The 12,143-nt window shown below is 34.9% G+C and overlaps 1 protein-coding gene across 3 annotated transcripts in view; it reads left to right on the top strand.

The window, feature by feature from the left end:
* RNGTT (RNA guanylyltransferase and 5'-phosphatase) overlaps nt 1–12,143 on the top strand; it is a 200,339-nt gene that overhangs the window by 98,395 nt on the left and 89,801 nt on the right. For 2 of the 3 annotated variants that reach the window (XM_006778272.2, XM_015557684.1), the window contains one exon: nt 9,559–9,618. The exons of the other annotated variant lie outside the window; for it this stretch is intronic. In XM_006778272.2, coding sequence (XP_006778335.1) covers nt 9,559–9,618 — 60 coding nt within the window. The remainder of the gene's footprint in view (nt 1–9,558; nt 9,619–12,143) is intronic. 3 annotated transcript variants of the gene reach the window in all.

Genomic DNA, 12,143 nt, shown 5'->3' on the forward strand with positions numbered 1-12,143 from the left:
TTGTCTTCTTTGCATTTCAAATCTTTGACTTGATTCTAGGGATCCTCTAGTCTGCTGTTGGATCTCTGTATATTATTCTTTATTTCCGTCAGTGTATGCTTAATTTCTAATTGGTCCTTTTTTTATATCCTTGAAGGTCTCACTATATTTCTCGGAGGTTTCTAGAAGATTCTTGAATAACCTTATAACTGTGGTTTTGAACTCTATACCCAGTAGTTTGCTTTCCTCCATTTCTTTTATTGGTGACATGTTTCTTTGTCTCCGCATTTTGGCTGCTTCCCTGTGTTGATAGAGTGGCTTTTTGTGCTAGGTGTCCTATAGGGCCCAGTGACTCAGCCTCCCTAATTACCTGAGGTGGACACTCTTGGTGCACCCCTTTGTGTGCTGTGTGCACAGTCTTGTTGTAGTTAAGCCTTGATTGCTGTTGGTATCACTGGGAGGAATTACCTCCAGGCCAGTTGGCTGTGAGGACCAGTTGTGTCTACAATGGTAGAACTGTTGTGCTGGAGACACCCTTATGGGGCAGGACTTGCTTCAGTGGAGCTTTGTAGCTCACTGAACCTGCCTAGGTTTTGAGGTGGAGAAAGGCCAGGCCATTCATATGCAAAAGCCTCAGCGGACAGCTTGGGTGGGGTTGTAAATTGGATGGGGCAGGGTCTCAGGGAATCACCAGGGCGGAGGAAACCGCAATGGCTGCCAGTCAGCTCTGCCTCGGAGAGGTCCCGAGATCTGTGTCCGGAGGCCCGTGTACGAACAATGACCGCTGCAAGCACCTTTTAGAGAAAGCCGCCCTCACGTTCTGGTCCGATGCCAGAGAGTCCAATTTCTCTCCTTATAAGTCTGGGTCCCCAAATTCTCACCCGGAACTCCAGTTCAGAGCAGTCGAGAGCTTGTATTTCCCTCCACACTTCCACACTTCCACACCTCTGCACCTCCTACCGGACTCAGTGGGCTTTTCTCTTTCCTTCTAGTTGTAGAATTTCCACTCAGCCAGCTTTCCCATGGTTCTAGATGATATTCATTATGTCTTTTAGTTGTAGTTTTAATGTGGTTGTATGTGGCAGCAACTTCAGGTGTTTACTTATGCCGCCATCTTGGTTGTCTCTTGCAATCTATTTTCTGATACCACAGAAATATTCAAAGGCAAATGAATGGCAGAAGATACATTTACTTGTGGAAAATTTCTTTGGCCTACATTTGTTTGGTGCTACTTACTTAAAACTTGGCAAGAAGTTAATTCTGCTCCATTACATTAATTATAGGGAGCTAACTAAAGTTGAATAAAATGTAGAAGATACGACATTGCTAAAAAATATATTTTGAATCCTGGAAAAATACTGAAAAATAGTGATAAAAATACTGTATTAAAGTGACAGTTCTGTTGAGGACAACCCCCAAATACCAGCTTAGAAGAACATGTGTTGTTTTTTTTTAACCTTTTGATCTGATGTTCTGTTTTTTCAGAGACATAACCTTGTAACATATCCAGAAATGCATATAGTTCATTACTTTTATAAGAAAAAGCAAAGTTGATGGATGGTATATTCAGAAAAATAAAGCTTAGGAGATTTCTTTGTGTTTATAAAGAAATGCACCAGTATCTAATATTTACTAAAACACAGAACAATCATTAATTATCATGAAAGCCTCAACTTAGATTAAATTGCATTTATAGAATTAGAGAAAATCAGAGCTGAGAAAGGTACTTCCAAGATTATCTAGCTCAATGGTTTTAAAATATTAATTTCCAAAGTTCGAGGTTTTTGTGTATTGCCTCGGGGGACCACATGGAGGGATACATTACTAGATAAGCATTCTTTTTATACTACTGGAGCCCTGATTTATTTCTTTTTGTATTGCATTTTTAAACTGATGAGAACAGATAATACACTTGATCTTAGCCAAAAGGCCGAGAAGTGATGTATTGTATTTTTAGATAAGATTGTGTTTTTAAAAGGGTTTCATTTAACTTTACACTATTTGAATCAACTGCTTTTTTGAAAAGTCACCAGTGATCTCTCTCCATTTGCAAAAAGATAATTTTTCACCTAGTTTCTTACTCATCCATTTAGTGGTAGTTTATACTGCTGTTCACTTTCTTAAACTCCTTCTTTCCATGGCTTCTGTGACACCACGTGTTCCTGATTTCTTCTAGTCTTACCTCTTATCTTTGTGTCATTCAAGTTCTTGGTCTTCTACTAGCCATTGAAGTTTGGAGTTTCTCAAGACCCAGGGTCCTGGACCTTCATTCTCTCTCATGCTCTGTTCTCTCTCTAGAAATCTCATCCACAGTCAGTTATCTCTTAACTAACAATCAGTGACTCAGATTTTTTAAAAGCTGCTTAAAAAAAATAAAAATCCTCACGCACTGATATGTTTATTGATTTTAGAGAGAGAAAGATACATTGATAGGCTGCATAACACCTGTCCCCACCCCCAACACCACACACACACACACATACACACACAGAGAGACCGCCATCGGGGATTGAACTGGAAACCTGGGTATGCCCCTGACTGAGAATGAACCCAAAGTCTTTTTGGTGCAAGGGATCATTCTTCAACCAGCAAACTCCCCCACTGGGGCTTAAGCTGGTTTTTAAATGTTGATTTGTTTATCTAATTGCCTATTCTGATAATTGCCTTTTGAATTTCTCAAAAACACCAGAAACTTAATACATTTTAAAGCTGAACTTCATTTCTACTCCCCAAACAAACTATACAAACCAGTCCTTTCCCAGCATTTTCTACCTTCCTTAAATGAGAAATCCAGATGTTATATTTGACATTTTCTCCTCTTTCATCTCTCTGATCCTTCTCCAAGTCTTGCTTTGCATCTTGAACGTATCTCTTAAATTATTTCCTTTTCTTTCCATTACCACTGCCACAACTCTAATCTGACTTGTCATTCATTACCTCTTGCCTGGACCACTGCAGTGGCATCCTAACTGGTCCTCCAACATCTGGAGTGATCTTCCTTAATCTCTAGTGACTTCCCCTTGCTTTCAGGGTAAAGACCAAAATTAGATTTGAAGCTGGTTTACTGTCTTCTTGATCACAGCTTGGTTTCTCCATATGTTTTGCTGTTGATGCAAAAATAACTGATATTTTTACTTATAAACAATGGTCTTAAAAATTTGAAGCATAAGCTATACATGACAAAATATTTAAATATTTTGAGAAAAATGGGTATTTTCTTTAAAGAAAAAATTAGCTGTTTATTTTAATATACTAGTAAACCTATATTCTTTGTAAGGTTTAAGGTGCAAACTGATAAATTTTAAAAAGCATTTTCAAATTGAATTTTCTGTCTGGTTATTAGTCTACACAGAAGGCAGTTAGGTTATATTAGATCCTTATATATATTGTTTTCAATTTTATGATTTCATTGACATTTTGAATTGCTAATCTTTTATGGTTTGTCACCTAAAAATGAATATTTTAAAATGGCCATTTGGCATTTTAATATGCTGTAGGTAGTAGATCTTTTCACTTAATAACAGTTAGATCTTTTAATTTAATTTACAAAGTTGATAATACATATTTATTAGCTTTTATAAGAGGGTTTTAATGATTTATATAGCATAGTAAATTTTTATTTGTGGAAATGACTGATTAATTTCTAATCTTTTAAAAAGTCATATTTGATTTTACTTTTATCATCTGGAGACACATTTCAGAAAGAGTTTTTGTGCCATTAATCCATCGCTATGAAATAAAAACAATTATACATAATAATTTACAAAACAGGTAATCATAAAAATCTTGATAGTATATTCTTTATTTTTAAAAAGACTTGTTGTTGTTTTATCTATCAGCTATACTGTGATTAGTAAAATACATAACTTTCTGTATTGAGTCTATTTACTCTTAAACAATAGTGATATAATTGATTTTCTTTTATATTTTCACCACTATCTTGATTTTTTGTAAGGTGGATTAGCTTGATTTTATATCTCTTATATGAATCAGTTTGCATGTAAATTGAGTCAGCTTTGATTTTAATACTGCTTTCTTGTGAAATATTAATGTTTTTATTACATCTTTACTACTTCCAGGTATATTGAATGTTATGTATAGATTGTAAAATGAAAATTGGAATTAGTCTAATGTCTTGTCTTGAAGTACATGATGAATTAGAGTGGTTTTCCTCTGTAGCGGGGATGATGTTACCATGGTGAGTGCTTCTGTTGCCATGACATTAGCTTGCATATTTTGATAGGTCTTCAGTTGAAGAAGGGCTCTGTTTCCTGGCAGATTGGAAAAGTGTCATTCTGTCTTTCCCCAAAATGTGTTATTTTTTTATTGAAATATACAATAATCTCCAAAGAATTGTAATAGCTAAGTGCCAAGAAAGAAATTACACCTTGCTTCTTTTCTTTTTTTTTTTTCCTGTTCAGCTTTTGGAACACAGCAAAATACTCTTAGCTTGCTTTGTGCAGGGAAGAAAAAGGAGAACATCATTTTTCTAGTTTTCTTAATAAATAAAATGTTTTGCTTTTCCATTGAATTTTGTTGACAAAATAAATAGCTAAAGATGAATAATTTGTAATAAGTCTCAGCTGGATATAAATATATACTGTTACCACACAACTAAGACATTGCTAATGATGATATATTGATAGCAGAGAAAGGGTAAATAAATGTGATTAAGGACTTCACAAAAATGAAAGAATCAATGAATTCTAAGAGAGTAAATATATAAAGTACAAACGTTCTCATATCAGTGATACATTTTAAATAAAATGAATAGGGATAGTTCTTTCTAGTGATGACTTGCATTTAATATAGACGCAGTAATGGTAGATATTTTTTGAAATTTTTGTTTTATAGTAATATATTTTTTTAAAAGAGAAACCATATGATCACCTCAATAAATGCTTTTTAAAAATCTTTAAAAAAATATTTTTATTGATTTGAGAGGAAGGGAGAGGGAGAAAAAGATAGAAACATCAATGATGAGAGAGAATCATTGAACTTCTGCTTCCTGTATGCCCCCTACTTGGGATTAAGATCACAACTTAGGCATGTGCCCTTGACTGGAATTGAACCCAGGACCCTTCAGTCCTCAGGCCGATGCTCTATCCACTGAGACATACCAGCTAGGGCTATAGTGGTATAATTTAATTTCTAACTAGATAATAAAGAATTTTAACAAGTAGTAAAAAAATAAAAAGAAAGCCTCCCTCTTGCACTTCTCTTTTCCCTCATTTATCTATTGCTGTTAGTTTAAAATTTATCTCTTTATAGTTTCTATATGCACTTATAAACAAATACAAAAACTTTAATACATTCTTATTCCCATCTCACTTTTCAAGAAAAGTAGCATATTTTGCACTTTGTTTTTCAGAATTTGTCCCAGCCATATTTTTAAATGTATATTTTATTAGTGATACCTTTTTTGCATCTGGGGACATACTGGAATCAGCAAAAAGTAAGGAGTTATTATTGACATTTCCCAACCCTTATGCTTATGACAATTCAGAATTTCAGAAGGAAATATTTAAAAGCATACATTTTATCAATTTATAATAAAAATGGATTCTCCTTTTGTTGTCAGAGTTTACTGATACCAATAGTAGCTCTTTCTATTGATAGACCAATTCATTTTGTAACAGCTACAAACTGGAATCCTATATAATAGAGCTAATAGGCTAATTAGACCAGATGGCGGAACGACCTTCCAGAATGACTAGTGGGCGGGGCCACGGGGCCGCGAGGCCGAACCCCTTGCATGAATTTCGTGCTTCGGGCTTCTAGCATTGTATAAATGAGAGCATATTTGCACAAACTTTTTTTCCCGTGTCAAAGTATTTTCTTTTTTGTATTAGCCCCATTTATCCGTGGAATAATAAATTAGATATTGGTGTTGTTTTCTTGGGGAAGATGGTCTGACTAGGTGAGTGTGATTTTCCCATAATACTCTACATACCAGTAGTAGGAGCATAGAAACTTATTTTAGTGACACTATGTAGTACAAATTCGCAAAAAGGAGGTTAATGTATTTGATGTGTAAAGTAGCTAGCCTTCAGATGTTACTTTTATTGAGAGTTGATCACCTAGCAGTAGACTGCTTTTATTTAGACATGTGTCTACCTGAGAAGAGGAGAAACTATGAGTTGGCTAGGTTGAAAAGTTAGTGAATTTTATACCAGATGACAGTACTCTTGGATACTGAGTGAAAGTTAATCTTGGGTTGTGGAATATATTAACTTACCCTTTCATCTGGTAAATGTCATCTGTATGTCATATACATTGCTGAGTTTTAGAAATCATAACAATGAATAAAGACAGAGTTCTGCCCTCAAATGGGCTTAGCATTCTGTGAAGAAACTTGGCATAGCAGCAAATTACATTACGTTGTGTAAGGTAAAAGTGTGCAGACTGATGGACTAGGGCAGTGATGGCGAACCTTTTGAGCTCAGCGTGTCAGCATTTTGAAAAACCCTAAATTAACTCTGGTGCCGTGTCACATACAGAAATTTTTTGATATTTACAACCATAGTAAAACAAAGACTTATATTTTTGATATTTATTTTATATATTTAAATGCCATTTTACAAAGAAAAATCAACCAAAAAAATGAGTTCACGTGTCAGAGGTGTCATAGGTTCGCCATTACTGGACTACGGGAAGCATTACAGTGGACACAGAGAGTAGGGTCAGGGTGCATTGGGAGATTAGGCATATGCTAAAGACAAGACAGGATACCTGGTTTAGGAAGGTTCTCCCTGGTGCCCCAGTGGTAGAGACAGGCTAAATGGTTTAGCTGCTGAAGAAGTTTATTAGGTTTTCTGAGCTCTCTCTTACCAGGAAGTTAGCCAGGCCACTTACCAGTTGTTTTCTCATCCTACTTACAACTCCACACACAACTAGACTAAGAATAATTAGAAAACAATTGACTTAAAATTGGTTTCCTTTGGAACAGTTTTATATTCTCAACTCATGAGATCATCTAACCCAACCTTTTTAGTCTTTAATTATTTGCTTTGGATAAATGATACAGTTTATTTTGATATTGTTGTAGAAAGATTTCTGTGCTTCAGTGATTTGGGAACATTTTGGACAAGTCATAACCTTTCTGGCTATCAATTTGTTTTTTATCTATAAAAAGAGGGAATTTACTGCATGCTTTCAGGGCCCTCACATTTTTCTAGTATTTTTACTCAGGTCTAATAACTAGTCTTGATACTAATGAGGTATTTTCATTTAATTTTCCATTTCCCCAATTTCCTAATTGGTTAAATTATAAAAATCACTTATAGTTCTATGAAACTACCCAGATATAGAAACCAACGCTGAACGTTCAGAAGTCTTTGTGTAACTATAGTTTTAAAAAATTGTTTAATTAGAAATGTAAGCCACAGGTTTTTTTATATTGAAACAACAGCCAGGACAAATTAATTAGACTTGTGAATGAGATAATAAAAATAGTAATGTATTTTTGAGTAATTTTTCCAACTTGAATAAGCCAAGAAGTTCCATCAGTTCTCTAGTAATTTTACTCTCAAATCACAACCTCAGTTTCCATAATTAGCAGGAAAATGTTTTTAAGTAAATGAGAAATGTCAGTAAGCTTTTGAAAGTGGAATTCTCCATCGCGCCCCCTCCCCGCACCCCCCCCACCCAGCCCCCTGCTTCTTTCCCTGATACCTCTCCCTACTCTTTCTACCAAGGATGTGACTTTTCAGAATGGAATTTAAATGATTGACTTGACGTATTTTTTTTTAGAATAGCTTTTCCCTCTCTATGTCATTAACAGCATAGAGTAGTGAGCCAACCTAGTCTCAGAAAACTTGATCATACCTCCTTAGCTCAAATACATTCCTGGAACTTTCTTGTAAGGTAATTGTTCTTCAAAATTTAACCCAAGCATTTCTCTTATTCAAGAAAACTTTCTTTACCCCCGCCCCACTGATTTTGATGTTTCTCTGTTATACTTACTTAGCAACTTGTGTGTTCATTTTTGCACTTCTGTGATATTTGTTGAGGAGTAGATTAAAAAGCCTCATGTGGTTCAGCTCATATCTTCTCCAGTTAGTATAGTACCAAGCACATAGTAGATACTTTGTATTGAATGAATGACTTTCCCTCTATATAGGAGGGTATTTCTGTCTTGTTTTACACAATAGCTATTTGCTGTTTGCTTCTAAGTGAAACGTAGACAAAAGATCCACTCAAGTCACTAAATCTAGAGTTGTCTTACTCTTCTATTTAGTAGTCTTAATAATTAGAATTTCTTCTGTTTTCTTTAAAACAAAATGCTAGAATAACAACAATAATAAAATTAATATTGTGGTAAGGCCAAGGATCTTTCTTAGCTTCAGGGTGTGATCCTTGTGAAGAAGGCATTGTGGTTTTAGTTGCTGGGATCCAACCCCAGCAGGTCCAGGGGTCCCCAAAGGTGTGGACGGAGTCGGCGAAGAAGGAATGACACGGAGACAGCATTCAGTTGATCAGCAGCCTTGCTAGGATCTCTAGCCACAATCTCCAGCCAAGTTCTGGTTAGGATCTCCAGCGAAGTTCTGGTTAGGATCTCCAGCCAGGTTCTGTGTCCATGTTCTCTTGCTAGGTTCTCCAGCCAGGTTCTGTAGCCATATTCTCTTGCTACGTTCTCCAGCCAGGTTCGGTTTAGGTTCTCCAGCCAGGTTCGGTCGCCAGGTTCTGTAGCCGGGTTCTTCAGCCAGGTTCTGTCTAGGTTCTCCAACCAAGTTCCGTAGCCAGGTTCTGTCCAGGATCTTTTGCCATGTTCTCTCCAGCGAAGTTCTTCTGTCTCTAGGTTCTGTGTAGGTTCTGTCTTCTAAGTTCTGTGAAAGGGATTAATTCCCCGCCTGGCACTTAGTTAGGGTTTTATTCCCTCCCTAACTTCAGGGGAAAATCCCTACCTGGGGAAACAACCTTTCTTGGAGAGGTGACCTTGGTTAAAACACAGCGCCAAGAAGGTGAGCAAACATATTAAGAACAGTATGCCATATATGCCAGGTCCCTTGAAACAGCAAGGATGGACTGGCTCCCGGCATTTAGTGTAGGGCCTGGAATATGTATTATGTTAAAATATCTGGTCACTTACTAGTGGAAGTTGTAGAGTAGGGCTGCAAAGCATTTTAGGTATTTCTGGTGTAGACGTTCTGTTTTAGGCAAGCAAAATGGTATTACATTTTTACAAGCTGGATGAAGCCCACATTTTGAACTGCTTAAAATCATGGAGTAGGTAGTTATTAGAGACAACAAGGAACTATATATATCTTGCTGTTATTGCTATTATTACTGTTATCTTCCTTTACATCAGGGTTTTCCAACTTTGGTAGAATTGACATTTTGAGCTGGATAATTCTTTGTTGTGGCCAGCTGCCTGTATGTTGCAGGATGTTTAGAAACATTCCTGGCCTCTACCCACTAGATGGCAGTAGCATTCCCTCCCTTCCCCAGTGTGACAACTAAAAAATGCCAAATATTCCCTGGAGGGCAAAATTGCCTCTTACTTGAGAATCATTGTATTATTCCACAGAATAATATCACTTATGCCTCCATTTTATTTTCTCTTTATTTTTGTTTTAGAGACTTCTCTTTGGCACATGGCCATTCTCTACCTCTAAAGCCAGGCTCTACTCTTACTTGGTAAACATTTTCCTAAACATTTTTTTGTTGCCTGACATTTGCATTTATTACATTTTTTATGATAATGGGACATCTCAGGTTGTAGTAGTAATTGTCTTTAGACATAACCTATCCCCAGTTTTTATTTGAGAGCTCATCTGATAAAATCAGATTTATTTCTATAGAACTAAGTATTGTATGTGTCAGTTAAATATAGCTTTTATAATTATTTTTATTTAGATATATGCTAGCGAATTTAATGAAATTGAAATGTACTACTCCCTAATTATGTAGCTTGAAAGAATGTTTTTGTATCCTTGTTTATATTTGAGCAAGATTCTGCATTTCATTTGATAATTCACAAGTACTTATTTTTAAAAGGCTTAAATCCCTGTATTATGTAATACATTTGCCTTTACTATTATGGAGATTATAAAAGAAGAAATCTTTTTAATAATTGATATATAATGTTTCATGAATATTGCTAATTTAAATAATTTCATAATCTAAAATAATTCATTTAAAAATAAAGTTAACTATACCCGAGACTAATATTTTGTAGTACATTTTAAACTTTTGCATTTTATTATTTTTATTATTAAGTGTTTATGGAACATTTTACTAGGTATTTCGTAGGCATATAATTAGATGGAATTTTTGCTGAAGTAGAATTTACATTTTAATAGGTGTTTAAATATATTTTAATCGTGGAATCTATGTTATTGTTCTCAATTTACATTCAGTAATTGAGAACTCTAGTATTTTAAAAATATACTTTTCTAACATTTTTATATATTTTATTAATTTTCATAAATGTGTTTTGAAATTCCCAATCAAGTCCAGAATTTCAAATTAAAATAAATGATTTAATGTGCTGTGAGAAGAGGAATGACTTAAGTTTCTGAATTATTGCTTATATGAACAGAAGAGTTGGTTGGTGCATGCTGTATTTTTTTTTTTTACATGCTGTATTTTCATTAGTCAAGATGGAATCTTGATTTCCAGAGAGAAGAATGTAAAAGATATTTAACATTAATTGTGCAAATAATATCACATATTAAAATTATTTTAGGGTTTGTTAGTTACCTATTACAAAGTATTTTAAAACTATACAATCATTAATCTTTCCTTAATTTTGTAACTTAGATTAATAGTGGTTTCTAAGTGGTCTCATATGCATTGTCAGAAGTAAATAAGGAACAGAAATAAATGATGGTTGTGTGTAAGTATGACATTCCCTTGGCAGAGGTTGTGAATGGGGTTGGGGTGGGACTGTTACACTCCTTTCTCCCCTTTCTTCCCCCCCCACCCACTACCATCATGAACCACTCTTATTAAAGGTCTGTGACGTTTCTGTCAGGGAAACTTTTTAAGAAAAAAAGACAATATTTTCAGATATTTTTCATTAATAGGTTGACAATTAGAAAATTTTTCAATTTTAGCATTTATAAAAATAATTATATAAAGCAAGTCTAAGATTTATTTGTGATCATCCTAAAGTATGTATGTTACCTAAAAGAATCTTTTAGGGTATAAACTTCCATTGAAATATTATATTTTTGATTTTATATTCGTTCATGTTTAAACATAAGACGTAGGGGATAATAGCATATATTATGTTCTTAAGTTTGCTACTGATATCTTTCCTATCAACTCCAGTGATTTGTCTTTTTTAGCAAAACTAAAGTTATACTAAATTTGTCATTATATGGACTTCTATTTGAAATAAGTGATCCTGTGACTAGGGCTTATGCATTTTTCTCTCAAACTTATAAAAATCTGTTAGAATGTAGTTTGACTTGTATATTTTAAGAATGTATTAGTAATGAGAACACTTAGCAGTTTTTCCTTCCTTAATATCCTTTTCATAATATGGCCCCACTCCCCGTAATGCCCTAGCTGAATCAACGTACTTGCTTCTCCTTCAGTAGACCCTATATTTTCCTAGTCCTATGTTTTGCACATATTTACTTCATGCTGCAAGTCTGCATGAGTGAATATTTTTTAAGGTTTATAGGATTTACTCTTCTATAGTCAGTCCTGAAGCCACACAAATAAAGTATTTTCTTTTTACTATGTTTCTAGAATACATTTTAAACATTTTTTTCCTTTAGTCTCTTTAATTATATAGACAGTGTTATACAACCATTTCCACTATTTCCAAAATTTTACATCACACCAAACAGAAATTCTCTAACCGTTAAGCAATAACTCTTCTCCCCCCAGCTCCTTAACGTTTCTAATCTACTTTCCATCACTTGCCTATTCTGGATATTTCTTATAAGTGGACTCATACAATTTTTGTCCTTTTATGTCTGACTTATTTCACTTAGCATAATGTTTTTAGGATCTATTCATTTTGTAGCTTGTATCAGAACTTCATTCCTTTTTATGGCTGAATATTATTCTACTAGAGGCCCGCTGCACAAAAATTTGTGCACTTGGGGAGGAGGGGGGGTCCCTCAGCCTGGCCTGTGCCCTCTAGCAGTCTGGGACCCCTCGGGAGATAACGACCTGCTGGCTTAGGCCTGCTCCTGGGTGGCAGA

The sequence above is a fragment of the Myotis davidii genome, unplaced genomic scaffold (assembly GCF_000327345.1).
Source record: "Myotis davidii unplaced genomic scaffold, ASM32734v1 scaffold269, whole genome shotgun sequence".
Classification (NCBI taxonomy): domain Eukaryota; kingdom Metazoa; phylum Chordata; class Mammalia; order Chiroptera; family Vespertilionidae; genus Myotis; species Myotis davidii.